The sequence below is a fragment of the Alosa alosa genome, chromosome 20, assembly GCF_017589495.1.
Source record: "Alosa alosa isolate M-15738 ecotype Scorff River chromosome 20, AALO_Geno_1.1, whole genome shotgun sequence".
Lineage (NCBI taxonomy): Eukaryota > Metazoa > Chordata > Actinopteri > Clupeiformes > Clupeidae > Alosa > Alosa alosa.
In genome coordinates, this window is record NC_063208.1 from 21,085,555 (window position 1) to 21,101,669 (window position 16,115).

The 16,115-nt window shown below is 41.5% G+C and overlaps 2 protein-coding genes across 4 annotated transcripts in view; one reads left to right on the top strand and one right to left on the bottom strand.

Annotated features, from left to right (window-relative positions):
* LOC125285285 (PR domain zinc finger protein 1-like) overlaps positions 1 to 12,701 on the top strand; it is a 17,116-nt gene extending 4,415 nt beyond the window's left edge. Inside the window, exons 3-8 of one of the 3 annotated variants that reach the window (XM_048229675.1) lie at positions 437 to 556; positions 2,433 to 2,685; positions 4,907 to 5,868; positions 5,973 to 6,101; positions 6,588 to 7,186; positions 12,623 to 12,701. In XM_048229675.1, coding sequence (XP_048085632.1) covers positions 437 to 556; positions 2,433 to 2,685; positions 4,907 to 5,868; positions 5,973 to 6,101; positions 6,588 to 7,151 — 2,028 coding nt within the window. In that variant the 3' untranslated portion in view covers positions 7,152 to 7,186; positions 12,623 to 12,701. Of the gene's footprint in view, positions 1 to 436; positions 557 to 1,578; positions 1,910 to 2,432; positions 2,686 to 4,906; positions 5,869 to 5,972; positions 6,102 to 6,587; positions 8,580 to 12,622 lie in introns of those variants that run through there. The other 2 variants (XM_048229674.1, XM_048229676.1) reach the window with 2 other exon arrangements.
* The window catches only part of LOC125285286 (prolyl endopeptidase-like), a 77,238-nt gene that overhangs the window by 36,905 nt on the left and 24,218 nt on the right, over positions 1 to 16,115 (bottom strand). The window lies entirely within an intron of this gene.

Below are 16,115 nucleotides of genomic sequence, written 5' to 3' on the forward strand. Positions count from 1 at the left end.
ACACACGGAACTTCTCTTTTACATCACAGTTCACAGTCTGGCTGTCCCAGTTAACAGTTAACAACAGAACCACCAGGGGCTGGGGCTTGGAGTTTATTTTGTGTTGTTGGCCTGGGCTTCCTGTAATGGCATTGCAGGGTTGTTCAGGTAAGGCCAGTCACTAGGTCACTGTCACTGGGTCACCAGGTCAGTGGAGTAAGCCGTGGAGGGAAAGTGTAATTCCTCCTAAGTCATTTAACTCATTAAAGTGTTTCACTTTAGGACAAAGGCTGCTGAATGTCCATTTGAAAACAAAGACTTCATATAAAAATATGTACAGGTTAAATTGTTTCAAACTTGCTGGTGGGCTTAAAACAAAAACAGTGATGGCTGGTTGCATACTATACAGCATCTCCGTTTTAAAACAGCTGGATTTAAATATTTTTTCCCTCTACAGGTCACAGGGGTGTTTAGTAAGGAGTACATTCCTCAAGGGACTCGTTTCGGACCTCTTCAGGGAGACATTTACACCAAAGACAACGTTCCATCTCAGGCCAACCGCAAATACTTCTGGAGGGTAAGTCTGAGCTAATCATCTGAGACACACACACTATTGAACTCTTCCACATAATTTTGGTGGAAAGGGTTCTGGCCAAATGCCAAATCCACAAACACCCACTCACATCACAGCGGCCCAGCTATGACAGCACCTTACCTTAACTATGCACAGAAGAGACACACACACCACACACACAAATGCACAGAGAGAGAGAGAGAGAGAGAGAGAGAGAGAGAGAGAGAGAGAGAGAAGAGAAAGAGAAAAAGAGAGAAAATCTCTTTGGCTACCTTTGGTTTCCTTGCATCTGTTAGCAGTATGATACTTACGGTCAATGAGGTCCAGGGGCTCTTTGTGTTAGACATGGAAGGCCTATTCTGGTTTGTTGGCGAAGGGAAAAGTTAGAACTGCTACACATGCAAACCCACACAACCACCTCTAACACCCCCACCACATAAACACACACACGCTCATGCACAAACGGTATTTCTTCACTTCTGTGATAGTGCCGTTTTCATTCTCGCATGTAACATGTGAGTTTGTCTGCCACCTCATTCACATGCAAACACACACACACACACACACACACACACACTCACTGACCAGGTTTTTCGTAACCAACTATCTATCTATCTACGTGACTTCCTCTGAATTACTTTCTTTGTAGTGGGTTGTGTATCAATACCTTTTCTAAAAGGGCTGTGTGTTTCTCCCTATTTCCCCCAAAATGAAAGACTACTTCAACAACTGTTTCGCCCTTTGTGTCACATTGGAGTTTTTCCCCCTTCTCTTACCATACATTTCCCTAGTCATCCTTTGTTCATTGTTTTTTAACCGCGCTTGTGCTTTCCTCTACGTTTCCGTTTGAACAAAAAAAACACACACATCCAGTTTCTGTCTTCAGTGAGAGTGCTCTGGGAGAATGCCAAGACACGTTCACGTGACTATGACAGGTGTGTGCTTGTGTGAGTGTGTGTTTCTGTCATTGCGTCACTCACATAAAACACTCCCTCTCTACGAGTGAGAGGGGGGTGGGGGGTGGGGGTGGAGTCTTACGGGAGTCTTACGGCACTGAAAAATCCCCTCCTTGTGAGCCAGTTTATGGGTGTGTGTTTTGACATTGTATCTCCTCCCCACTCCCACGCCCCTTAGTGTGTCTTTTTATAAGACTGCAGCCACTGATTTGACACCAATAACAGAAAACCAACACACACACACACAACCACAACTGCGCACAGCCTCATACAGACAAGGTCCAGAGTGGTACAGACAGAAGCAAGCAGTGTTGAGGAAAAAAGAAAGTGTGTGAGAAAGGAAAGAAACAGAAGACAAATACAGAAGGGATTAGAGATCAGCATTCTGTACATGGCAGAGGTGACTGGCTTTTCAACTTTTTAAGCAGGCTTGGCTGTCCACTGGAATACCCCTTTGGTCAGTCAGGTCCACTAGTGGTCCACTGGTGTTTCAGCAGTTGGGAGAGATAGTTGTTTTTATTTAGTTTAATTTATTTGTTTAATTTATTCAGAATCAAATTATTATTTTGTTTGTTCACAAATTAGATTGTTGCGTAGAGGAAGATAACTTCACTTTGGATAGCTGCACAAGATGCAGCGTAGAAGTTACACAGTTTGATGGGCTAATGTTATGTTTATTTTTAGATAAGCGATATAAAGGAATTATAACTATTGAACATATTGTGGAACTGAGGAAAAGTTATGGCTAGAATTTAAATGTGTTTGTCTGCAATAGTTTGAATGAGTAGATAATGGGTAGAAGAAGTCTAAAGACGAGGACTAAATTCATGCAGTTTGTCTGATCAGCTTTGCTCATGAGATTGTCTTCTCGCCTTCTCTTCTTTTCTCTTCCCCCATCATTTCCTCTATTTCGCTCTGAACAGATTTACTCAGGAGGAGAGCTTCTTCACTTTATCGACGGCTATGACGTGCGCCACAGCAACTGGATGCGCTTTGTCAACCCAGCACGCTCACTGGCCGAGCAGAACCTGGTGGCCTGCCAGAACGGACGGGACATCTTCTTCTACACCATGAAACCCGTGGAGCCCCAGCAGGAGCTGCTGGTCTGGTACAGCCAGGAGTTCTCCCAAAGGCTGTGCAGCCAGGCAGAGGATGAGAAGCAGCAGCTCAAGCACAGTAAGTCTAATGTTTCGTGGACTTGATAAATGGTGTTTATTTGTTCTTTTGCCACTGATTATGTAAAAGTCTGGCTTCAGAAAGTAAAAGTCCTCCCGTACTGTAGGTAATTTCATTAATTGGCTCATCTACCTGGCTGAGGATTTGTGCCAATTAGAATCAGCCAGTTTATTTGGAGCAAATATGTGACTTTTACTTTCTAAAGCCGGACTTTTACACATCTGATTACGTCTAGTTGTATTCTGAGGTTTTACATCTTAATACACATTTCAAGAATGACTCAGAACAAAGTTTCTTAAGGACTGTGAGGTACTCACAAGATGTTAAAGATAGTGTCCAGCGTCCAGCTTCCAATGAGACCTTTGAGATACTGTAGTGTCACTGACTGGAAACAATTACTTATTGCTCTTATAGGGAAGATTACAGGGTTTAGATAAGGGCTGTCAGCTATCTGTGTCATCCGTAATCATCTAAATCAGCCATGCCAAAACAAAAAGCAGTCTGCTGAATAACAATGTACCAACATCAAAGAGATTCTCATCTGGTAGCACGTGTCTGTGTGTATGTGACAGAGTGAGAAAGTATGTGTGTGTGGTAATCATGTGGGGGGGTGTTAGTTCCAACCTTCAATGCTTTGATTTATCAGTCACGTCTTCAGCATCTATTTTAGAACGAGACTAAGGAATGGAAAGTGATATGGATCAAGATAAGGAGTGTGGACTGTGGCCCAGTTCCTAGTTCCCATCTTACTCACTGGCATTACCTGAGTCACAATGCTACTGTATGTCCAGGTCTACTGAAGGATTTGCGGTGACTCTTACAGTCAGTAATTATCCCAAGTAAGAATGGAAGGTCCCTCTTGCTTTTGAAAGCATGGAACCAGGAAATTCAGAAAATTCTCAACTGCTCGTAAAGTCACATGATAAGGCCCCTGAGGACTAATAAATAAAGTGTCACATGACATGATTTTTATTCTCCTCTGACTCATGCCAGCAAGGTCACTCAGAGACATGAAAATATTTAATTCCATCTTTACTCTCTTTTTCTGAATATCAAGAAATGCTGATAGATTTATTACAGATTGAGTTGCAGACACTTATACAGAAATGGATAGGCGAATGGATATTTGGATATATATAAATGGATAGGCGAATATATTGTGTTTGTGCAAAAAAATCCTTTACTGCTAGTAACAGTGTCCATAATTAAACCCTTTATATATCATACCAGGGCTCTGTAAACTGCTATGCCTCATGGAGAAAATGTCAAAATATTGTGCAGAGAGCTGATAGTATTGTTATGCATCAACTGTAGTAAAGATCTCAAATGCCAGTTTTGCTTGACATTTCAACAACAAAGTTTACTGTAACCGTGACTTAATATGGTTTTGAAAGGGGTTACTGTTTTCATTTTCCTTTTCTTAGTGATGACAGCTAGAGTGACTGCCTGTAAATTCTGTTAGCAAATACTACAATGGAATCTATCCCTCACTACAATACTGTTATTTTTTTATGCCTATCTAAATGAAGCCTGACAGCGAGTTCTCCACTACAACTAATATCGAATGTCATTTACTGGATATTAAAAAAATATCCCGCCCTTTGTTCCTTTCGGCATGTGTTTTATCCCGTTTACGTTTACGGAACATTTGGCTGTGGCTATCACTATTGGTCACAAAAGGTAAAGAGAGAGAAGAGAAAGGACACACACACACACACACACACACACACACACACACACTCTCTCCATTATTTTCAGAAGCACACTAGGCCACCCACACACAGCCCCAATTCAGACGGCGTAGACTCCCACACAGTAATTACACTGGCTAATCAGTGATAGCAGTACTACCACAACGTCATACAGAAACTCAGCAAAATATCTCCTTACTGTCATCCAAAAACTGAAAGCGTCACCATTTACCATAAGTGGGCAGGAAGGGAGGATGTGAGAGGGAGTGAGGGCGAGCGTGTTTACTGAAGGAGTGAACTTGCTACACGAGTCATCCCTGAGAGTTATGTCACCATGAGCTCACCATGACTTTGGACTTTAAGTTAAGTTTTATAATGGGCTTTTATGATGGCCTTTCCTTTGGTATGTGGAAAAGAAAACAATGACTGGAATTTCAGAATTTCAAAGCTCATAAAAGTCTCTCACCCACTATCACACTTGAATTAATGTGAATTAAAACCTTCTCTTACTTTCTCTACCCTCTCTATAGAGCACTTCGTTGAGCCCCGAAGGCAGCATCTACCTCACTGGGCCTTCAGTTTAAAGCCACCACTGAGCCCGGCATGGTCGAGGAGCGACGAGGAGGAAGAGGACAAGAAGAAGGAAGAAAGGAATGAGATGAGTGATGAGTCCTCTGATGAGAAGATCGATGTGGTTGGAATCCTAGAAAGGGACACTCCACCTGACACACCTGAAGAACAACAGGTCATGGACTTTAGTAAAAAAATTGAGAAAGAGGGAGATGACACCATCACTGACATTCCAGAACCCAACTCTGTGCCCTCCCCTCAATCCAACATCAGGGAGACCAGCCTGGGCAATCAGGTCTTCCGAAGCTCCCCTCCTCCAGCCCCAGAGCTCCCCCTACACTTGCACGGCCTCTACAACCATCGCGAGGGCTTGGTGTCCTCCTACCCTCTATATCCTCCCCCCAGACCCCTCCATCCACCTCCGTACCAGCTCCTTCCTCCATACCATCCCCACTACCATCCTCTACTCTTGCCCCAGTATTCCTCTCCTTTCTCTGGGGTGATCCCTTCCAGAGGTCCCCTACGGTTCCAATCCTTCCTGGGCAGCGAGGGCCTGCCTTTCCCCTCTGTGGCTCAGTCTGGCTTGCCCAGCTTGCCCTACCCACATCCACCACATGGAGGCCTGAAGGAGCGCCCCCCAAACACCTCTCCTCCAAGTGGGGCCCCTGCCACGCCAGAGCTCACCCCAATTCCAAAACACTCCCCAGAGTCCCAGCAGTTCCACTTCTCACCCACCCACTTCTCATCGGGATGTGACGAGGCTATCAACCTCAGTCTGGCCAACGGAAAAAGCAGTCCTTCAGCCCGCTGTGAGACACCTGGCTACAAGTCCCTGCCCTATCCTCTGAAAAAGCAAAATGGCAAGATCAAGTATGAGTGCAACATCTGCCTCAAGACGTTCGGACAGCTCTCTAACCTAAAGGTAAATTTAAATCACACTATTCTGTCTCCACCTTTTGCTGTATATGTGGTCAAAGCTTTCAGCCAGGTGTGTTTCCTGTCTGACCTCATGTTCTCATGTTATAGGTGCATCTGCGTGTCCACAGTGGGGAGAGGCCATTCCAGTGCCACCTCTGCAAGAAGAGCTTCACCCAACTAGCCCATCTTCAGAAGCATCACCTCGTCCATACCGGAGAGAAACCTCACGAGTGCCAGGTGAGTCAGTTCATCAGTTAATTCCATTCCGTCTGGGCGCCGCCATGTATCTTGTTTTGGCCTGTCACACTGTGACATACTGCGGTGCCACATGAATCAGTACTTTCACCTCACCTTTGGCGGTGTAAGTCTAGGAATCCTTGACCTTTTGTCAGGCACTGTTGGCACACAGGGTGTGCTGGAGGCCTTTATTCTTGTGGCACTCTCCATGACGTCAAGTTGAGCAAGTTGTGAAAAGAAAATAAACAAAAAGGAGCAGGCCGGGACTAAACGTCTGGTAACAGGGAGGGCACTGCTTTAATGTCAATAGAGACTCTCTGGGAACAATGTGAATGCACTTGTAACCTTCTTTTATCTTTTGGGTGTTGTTTTTCAATCTGTATCAAGATAGGGAATAACCTGTTTGGTTATGTCTTTTGTTTTCCTCTTTCTGACTCTCTCTCCCTCTTTTTTGTCTCTCTTTCCTTCTCTTGTTCTGTTGTGCAGGTGTGTCATAAGCGGTTCAGCAGCACCAGCAACCTGAAGACACACTTGCGGCTCCACTCTGGTGAGAAGCCGTATCAGTGCAAGCTGTGCGGCACCAAGTTCACCCAGTACATCCACCTGAAGCTGCACCGCCGGTTGCACAGCTCCCGCGAGCACCCACATCGCTGCGCCCACTGCACGACAGCCTTCCTCCACCTGCCCAGCCTCCACCTCCACCAGCGCCTCTGCTGCTTGGCATCCTCCCCCGCCCTGTCCCCAAATGCCCATCACCCCTCTTTGGTCGACCTGCAGACAGTGGGCCAGCTCCTGGAAAAATTTGACACCAGCCCCGAGGCAGAGTCCCTGGTCCGGAGCTCCGCGTTCAGCCATGGGGATGGCGAAGAGGCTCTGGAGCGTTGGCTGGCCGCGAGTATGGAGGGCCGAGAGGGGAAGGAAGACCATGGCACAGAGAGGCGACTTCTCCAGGCGCTGGCCGCCAAACACAGCCCTACTGCTGGCCACCAGGAACGGGCAAGCGTGGTGCACTTTCACCCCAGGCCCCCTGGGATCAAGACAGAGGTGTAACATGGGACTGATCAAAGGACAATTTGACTGATGAAATGAGAGTTAGAGGTTCTTAGAGTGACATCCTTCTCAAAACAAGAGCCATGCCAAATATAAAAGCAAGCAAAATGTATTTTTGTTAATACTGTTGTTGTTGTTGATGATAAAACTTATTTTTAAAGAACAAAAAGAGAGAGATACCGAGGAACAAACCAAATTGAGAGCGGCGCCAAACAATGTGAGAATTCCAAAGATGGCAGAGGCGGGATTTCCACCCTGACTCTGGCACTTTATACTGTATATGTGAAAGAGAGGGCTTCCCACTCCTGCTTGTCATGACCATGTTAAACTGTTGTTGAGCTGTAAATTAATATAATTAATGTTTTAACTTATTGATAAAAGGTCTTTTCTTTTGTTGCTGCTGGTAAGCAGTTTTTAGATTTTTGTTTTTTGTTTTTTTTTGCGCTTGATTTGATAGATTAATTATCAAAGGCACTGGTATTTCTGAGGAATAGGGGCAATTCTCAGGAACTCAGGAAGACTTGAGTGTGTATTTTCACATTCACTTTCACTCGTCTGTACAGGTGTGTATTCATGCGTGTGAAAGACAGAGGGTAGGCTTAGCCCTCTGTGTTTACCAAAGACAGAGCAGGGCTTTTCTTGAGTTCAGCTACAGACTTTATCACATCAAGATCATAGTTTCTCAGAAGGAAATGGTGACAGAATATAGCATGAAGATTGCATCCGTTGCTCTCTGACACCAGACCTTTTTAGCGTTGCAGATGATGTATTTGTGTTAGCATTCTGTTTATTCGCATGGGAACAGACAGCAGCCTGTTTGCTCAGGGCAACGTCCCTGTGTTGAATGACAATCACTGGATGAACAATTTGCAGGGACAATTATTTAACTTATTACAGGTTCATATTGCAATTGACCCTAAATAGTAGCAGCAGCTTGTGATACTGCACTCTTCAAAAGACTATTTTTCAGTTTGTTGTTTGTTTTCTTTGTTTATGACTGTTTGAGAGCTTTACATATTTTTTATTTCTGTTCATATATAATGTAACCACGAGGACTAGGGGCTTTCATATGTTGGGTACATTGCTCCATTTTGTTACTTTTAGGAATCTCAAGATTTATTTACAGAAAAATAAAAATGATAGACAAAACAGCACCCTCATATAAGAGATTCAGAATCTCAACTGTGAGAATGAACCAATATTTTCTTGATGTGCTATAATTAGTGTTGAAAAAAGCAATCTACTGTTACGTTCTTGATGGCACCATGGTTCCAAAACTGAACTTAAATAATTACGAATGTGTTGTCATTTTTTGTAGGGCATTTTTGTACATCCATGTAAATGTAGCCTATTTTTGTCTCAGTTTGTAATATGTTGATACTTTATATGTGAGAAGCTATTTTCATTAAACTTTTGTAAGTAAAGTAACACTGAAGGTGTTTTTGTCTTTGTGCTAATGTATCCTCAAACACAACATCAACTGAAGACTGATTAATTGTCTTGTCGGTCAAACATTAGCTTGTAACCGTAGCTTGTAAAGCATTTTACTCCCCCGACACCCACAACTGACTGACTCTCATGATTCCTAGAAAGCATGGGAACCGAGACCAGAAGGCTAGTGCGGGGTGGAATTCACATCAAGCAAACACTTCTACTTTTCACATCCCATATGAAAAGGAAAATCATGAATTTACTTAACTTCAGTTAGGTAATGGGGAATTCAGCAGTGTTTTGAAGAAGGATGTACTATTATTTGAGAGAGAGATTAAGGTTCAGATGTTTGAAACAGAAATGGGTAAAAACTCCCGCAACACAAAATTTTGGCAAAAAAGGGAGTTCTATCGCTAATACTGTTAAACATTGCTAACAGTCAGGCTACACCAGACATGCAACTGAAGCATTCTGTTCGCCGAGTGTATGCTGCAACAATTAGTTTCCACTATAATCAATGGAACTGGCTACAGCAGACGTGATAACAGAGTGTATGGATACTTCCACTTTTATTGCTTTTATAAATCTTGATCAATTTAATTTGGCCTTTTTTACAACAATTTACAAAAATCCCCTCTTTAATGTCAAAGTGAAAGCAGATTTCTACAAAGTAATGTTCATTAATTAAAAATATATAATGCAAAATAAGTGATTGCATAAATACCCCCCCCCCCCCTTAAAGTAGCTGACCTAAATCAACAGTGGTCCAGCTAATAGTCTCACAATTAGTGAAATGGAGATTGCCTGAGATTCCATTTATTAAAGCAATAAAAGGGGAGATATCCAAAGGGTATCAAACCAAACTCAGTTGAAATAGAATTATGCATGGTCAATATCTTTTCAGTGTACATTGCTATTGTTTTGTAAAATCCCCTTTTTTTTTTTTTTCAGAATGTACTTCCATTCTACATTGAACAATATATTTCCAACCAAACAGGTTTCTGTTGGCACGAGTTAGAAAGCAGTTACAGTAAAGGGCTTGCATGTGGACTTCTGTGAGTTTGTTGTTACTCTCTTTTCTTCCGTCATAATTAGAATGTGTTTTTTTGGCCTTCTACACAGGGGTGCGGGTGTATCTGTAGTGCATCTCAGACTATTTCAAACAGGCTTATGGAGCGCAGACACTGAGACTGAGTGTGAGACTTCAGTGGCCGGGGCCCACGTCCCATGGAGGAAGTGTGTGAAAGGCTAAGGCCAGCAGGAGGTTGTGGCTTTAGAGACAGCGGTACGCTATGTTACTAGTTCAGGTAACGGCAAAGATGCAACAAACGGAAACAAGAGAATGAGAGAGGGGCAAGAAAGAGCAAGGGGATAACATACAGACAAAGACAGAGAGAACGTGGTTCAATTCGCCAAACTTGTGGTGAAGTTAAAAGTTAAGGTGTAACAGTGCATTAATGTGCATGAACTCAAATGAGCATTAACTTCTGATACCCGAATGCCATGTCCATCATCCCTTGCTTAAATGTATAATTTCACCACAATCCACCATTGTTATTTTCGACCAAGTAGGCTAACTGGTTTTAAAAGCTGATCAGTTGATCACATCATATCAACCAAAGAACAGCATGTTTGTTTGCCCTTTTCAGACACTTATCTTCTGTGTGCACAATTATTTTTGCCATGACTCAATTGAGATCTCGCCTTGAAAATAAGCCAGAACACAGCATTTGGCTAAGCAGTGCATTTATATACTGTATGCAGCAAGTAGGCCTATTGCAAAATATTACAATTTAATTGGACTAAGCTTGGTAGCTTCACCAGTTTCTTTAGTGACCAGCTGTTCAATACTGTTACCAAACATCAAATACCAATATCGGTATTGATACTGATTCAAATGTGAAAGGTACCCAACCCTAGTAGCCTACCTGTTATAGTCTGAAGCAGCATGCAGGTGCAAATCTGGACATTACAGAGTGGGTGGGTGCTGCGTTCAAGAGTTCATCACCAGGTTAGTCTACATACATTGGAAAGTGTGCCTGTGTGTGTTGAGCTTCAGGTTTCTTGTTTACACAAATTGTCATACTTCACTGATGCATGTTTTTCTCTGCAACTTCCTGCCTCTGAGCCGTGTATGTCCACTTAAAGAAATCAAGACACAAGTCATTCTAGTACAGATTCTCATATTACAAAAAAGTTTAAACCCTATTCAGTAACATGATCTTCAGGGGAAAAAAATATGGCAAAAATAGATCAAAGGTGGTATGACAACAGTAATCTAGGCTAAGAGCCAAACCAGGTGAAGTTTGATTTCCCTGGAATGGCAAATCAAACCTCACCTGATGCTTGCAACAATGAGCAACGAGGAAACTAAAATTCGTCTGTACTCCTTTCAGGCAAGTCAATAGTAAACAAAATGCCACAGGTATGTGCCGTGTGCCTGCCTTTAAAGAGAAATCCGGCTATGTTTTAACATAGATCTCTGTTTCTCAAGGTTACCGAGTACTGTCGGTATGAAAAAAAAAAACAGAAAACAATCAGTTTTACCTAGCTTGAGTTGCTGGAGCCAGCGGCTAAAGCAGCCCGGCATATAGCTCCACACTATGGGGGCATGTTTGTGAGCCCCCATGTTTATGCACCCAGAGTGTAGCACCGGATTTCTCCTTTAGAGGTGCTCTAAGCGATCACACGTTTTTAGGCCAAAACATTTTTGGTCACAAACAGCAAACATCTCCTCACTCTCCGCTAGCTGCCTGTCCCCTGAACACACTGTAAAAAACCCATGTGCAACCTGCACCACGAAATATAACAAACAGTGTTCCAGCCAATAACCGACGATCACGAAGTTTCGTTTTCATGTGACGTATTCTAGGTTCTATAGCTTTGTTTACCACCTGGTAGGCAAGGGACAAGTTGAGCCCATTGAACATCGTTGTCTGCAGCTGCCTCTCAGTAGGCTACATCTCTGTATTTCAGCAATATCAACATTTCAGGCATCAATAAAGGTGATGATGAAACGTTATCCCATTGTTCAGTATTTGCTAGCCTGTCACAGGAACGTTATTTCGCTAAAATCGCCCTGATTTGGTGCATTGATCTGTATCGATAACGTTATAGGAGAACCTGCATGTAGCCTATGGTAGCCTAACTTTTTTTCTCTGTTCAAAACTCGGTTTACACGAAGACGATAGACTTTCTTAGAAGCTGTGAAATTTGGCCAGAAAGGAACATGTCTTCCCTCTGAAAGTTGACACAAAATCAAACAATATTTGATAATTTAACTTGAACTGAACAGCGACAGGTTTTGGTAGGCAGTAGACTCAGCAGACGTTAAAACGGTAGCCTACATAGCCATGCAGCGTCAGTCAGCATCATGCAACATTATGTCGTTAAAGTCATGAATCCTGTAACATATTATAACATATAACAACGATGACTCATTCGAAGACGATCTGCATGGATATATAACCACCCAGAAAAACTCAGAATGTGAGTGATAAAGTTCATTAATTGTATGAAACCTTTTTACTAGTTCATTGCAACATCGGCTATATTAGGCTGTTATGCTAGCTCAGCCTTTAAATATGCTGTTATTTTATTCATGTGGACTTGATTAAACGGGTAAAGATAATTCATAAACTGCTTATTTCTTACATGACTGAAGCAGTAGCCTATGTTCAACAGTGGTGTTTGAGGTTGCTGTGTTAAGTTGTTGTGTGTGATGCTAAACAATTGATAGGATCAAATCAGTTTATTTTGACAGACGGGAGTTAGCCTAACTGACCTGTAGGCTATAGCACATAAGCCAATTCTGTTTTCATTTATTAGCATTTGTTGTGATCAAATGACACTCATGATAACGTGAAATAGAAGGACAGGAGATAGGTGATGTCCACAAGCACGAATTTCACGAGACAAATTAGAACAAACTGTAAAAAAAAAATCTTGCCATGTTTAAAATGCTGCACTTTTCCCCTTCATAGCCTATCTCTGGCAATTCATTTTTGGATGACTGTAGATAGTTGTATTTGACTGATGAAATGAGAGTTAGAGGTTCTTAGAGTGACATCCTTCTCAAAACAAGAGCCATGCCAAATATAAAAGCAAGCAAAATGTATTTTGTTAATACTGTTGTTGTTGTTGATGATAAAACTTATTTTAAAGAACAAAAAGAGAGAGATACCGAGGAACAAACCAAATTGAGAGCGGCCCAAACAATGTGAGAATTCCAAAGATGGCAGAGGCGGGATTTCCACCCTGACTCTGGCACTTTATACTGTATATGTGAAAAGAGAGGGCTTCCCACTCCTGCTTGTCATGACCATGTTAAACTGTTGTTGAGCTGTAAATTAATATAATTAATGTTTTAACTTATTGATAAAAGGTCTTTTCTTTTTGCTGCTGGGTAAGCAGTTTTAGATTTTTGTTTTTGTTTTTTTTTTGCTTTGATTTGATAGATTAATTATCAAAGGCACTGGTATTTCTGAGGAATAGGGGCAATTCTCAGGAACTCAGGAAGACTTGAGTGTGTATTTTCACATTCACTTTCACTTCGTCTGTACAGGTGTGTATTCATGCGTGTGGAAAGACAGAGGGTAGGCTTAGCCCTCTGTGTTTACCAAAGACAGAGCAGGGCTTTTCTTGAGTTCAGCTACAGACTTTATCACATCAAGATCATAGTTTCTCAGAAGGAAATGGTGACAGAATATAGCATGAAGATTGCATCCGTTGCTCTCTGACACCAGACCTTTTTAGCGTTGCAGATGATGTATTTGTGTTAGCATTCTGTTTATTCGCATGGGAACAGACAGCAGCCTGTTTGCTCAGGGCAACGTCCCTGTGTTGAATGACAATCACTGGATGAACAATTTGCAGGGACAATTATTTAACTTATTACAGGTTCATATTGCAATTGACCCTAAATAGTAGCAGCAGCTTGTGATACTGCACTCTTCAAAAGACTATTTTTCAGTTTGTTGTTTGTTTTCTTTATTTATGACTGTTTGAGAGCTTTACATATTTTTTATTTCTGTTCATATATAATGTAACCAATGAGGGACTAGGGGCTTTCATATGTTGGGTACATTGCTCCATTTTGTTACTTTTAGGAATCTCAAGATTTATTTACAGAAAAATAAAAAATGATAGACAAAACAGCACCCTCATATAAGAGATTCAGAATCTCAACTGTGAGAATGAACCAATATTTTCTTGATGTGCTATAATTAGTGTTGAAAAAAGCAATCTACTGTTACGTTCTTGATGGCACCATGGTTCCAAAACTGAACTTAAATAATTACTTAATGTGTTGTCATTTTTTGTAGGGCATTTTTGTACATCCATGTAAATGTAGCCTATTTTTGTCTCAGTTTGTAATATGTTGATACTTTATATGTGAGAAGCTATTTTCATTAAACTTTTGTAAGTAAAGTAACACTGAAGGTGTTTTTGTCTTTGTGCTAATGTATCCTCAAACACAACATCAACTGAAGACTGATTAATTGTCTTGTCGGTCAAACATTAGCTTGTAACCGTAGCTTGTAAAGCATTTTACTCCCCCGACACCCACAACTGACTGACTCTCATGATTCCTAGAAAGCATGGGAACCGAGACCAGAAGGCTAGTGCGGGGTGGAATTCACATCAAGCAAACACTTCTACTTTTCACATCCCATATGAAAAGGAAAATCATGAATTTACTTAACTTCAGTTAGGTAATGGGGAATTCAGCAGTGTTTTGAAGAAGGATGTACTATTATTTGAGAGAGAGATTAAGGTTCAGATGTTTGAAACAGAAATGGGTAAAACTCCAAACACAAAATTTTGGCAAAAAGGAGTTCTATCGCTAATACTGTTAAACATTGCTAACAGTCAGGCTACACCAGACATGCAACTGAAGCATTCTGTTAAGCCCGAAAGTGTATGCTGCAACAATTAGTTTCCACTATAATCAATGGAACTGGCTACAGCAGACGGATAACAGAGTGTATGGATACTTCCACTTTTATTGCTTTTATAAATCTTGATCAATTTAATTTGGCCTTTTTACAACAATTTACAAAAATCCCTCTTTAATGTCAAAGTGAAAGCAGATTTCTACAAAGTAATGTTCATTAATTAAAAATATATAATGCAAAATAAGTGATTGCATAAATACAAAGTAGCTGACCTAAATCAACAGTGGTCCAGCTAATAGTCTCACAATTAGTGAAATGGAGATTGCCTGAGATTCCATTTATTAAAGCAATAAAAGGGGAGATATCCAAAGGGTATCAAACCAAACTCAGTTGAAATAGAATTATGCATGGTCAATATCTTTTCAGTGTACATTGCTATTGTTTTGTAAAATCCCCTTTTTTTTTTTTGTTCAGAATGTACTTCCATTCTACATTGAACAATATATTTCCAACCAAACAGGTTTCTGTTGGCACGAGTTAGAAAGCAGTTACAGTAAAGGGCTTGCATGTGGACTTCTGTGAGTTTGTTGTTACTCTCTTTTCTTCCGTCATAATTAGAATGTGTTTTTTTGGCCTTCTACACAGGGGTGCGGGTGTATCTGTAGTGCATCTCAGACTATTTCAAACAGGCTTATGGAGCGCAGACACTGAGACTGAGTGTGAGACTTCAGTGGCCGGGGCCCACGTCCCATGGAGGAAGTGTGTGAAAGGCTAAGGCCAGCAGGAGGTTGTGGCTTTAGAGACAGCGGTACGCTATGTTACTAGTTCAGGTAACGGCAAAGATGCAACAAACGGAAACAAGAGAATGAGAGAGGGGCAAGAAAGAGCAAGGGGATAACATACAGACAAAGACAGAGAGAACGTGGTTCAATTCGCCAAACTTGTGGTGAAGTTAAAAGTTAAGGTGTAACAGTGCATTAATGTGCATGAACTCAAATGAGCATTAACTTCTGATACCCGAATGCCATGTCCATCATCCCTTGCTTAAATGTATAATTTCACCACAATCCACCATTGTTATTTTCGACCAAGTAGGCTAACTGGTTTTAAAAGCTGATCAGTTGATCACATCATATCAACCAAAGAACAGCATGTTTGTTTGCCCTTTTCAGACACTTATCTTCTGTGTGCACAATTATTTTTTGCCATGACTCAATTGAGATCTCGCCTTGAAAATAAGCCAGAACACAGCATTTGGCTAAGCAGTGCATTTATATACTGTATGCAGCAAGTAGGCCTATTGCAAAATATTACAATTTAATTGGACTAAGCTTGGTAGCTTCACCAGTTTCTTTAGTGACCAGCTGTTCAATACTGTTACCAAACATCAAATACCAATATCGGTATTGATACTGATTCAAATGGGAAAGGTACCCAACCCTAGTAGCCTACCTGTTATAGTCTGAAGCAGCATGCAGGTGCAAATCTGGACATTACAGAGTGGGTGGGTGCGTTCAAGAGAGTTCATCACCAGGTTAGTCTACATACATTGGAAAGTGTGCCTGTGTGTGTTGAGCTTCAGGTTTCTTGTTTACACACCAATTGTCATACTTCACTGATGCATGTTTTTCTCTGC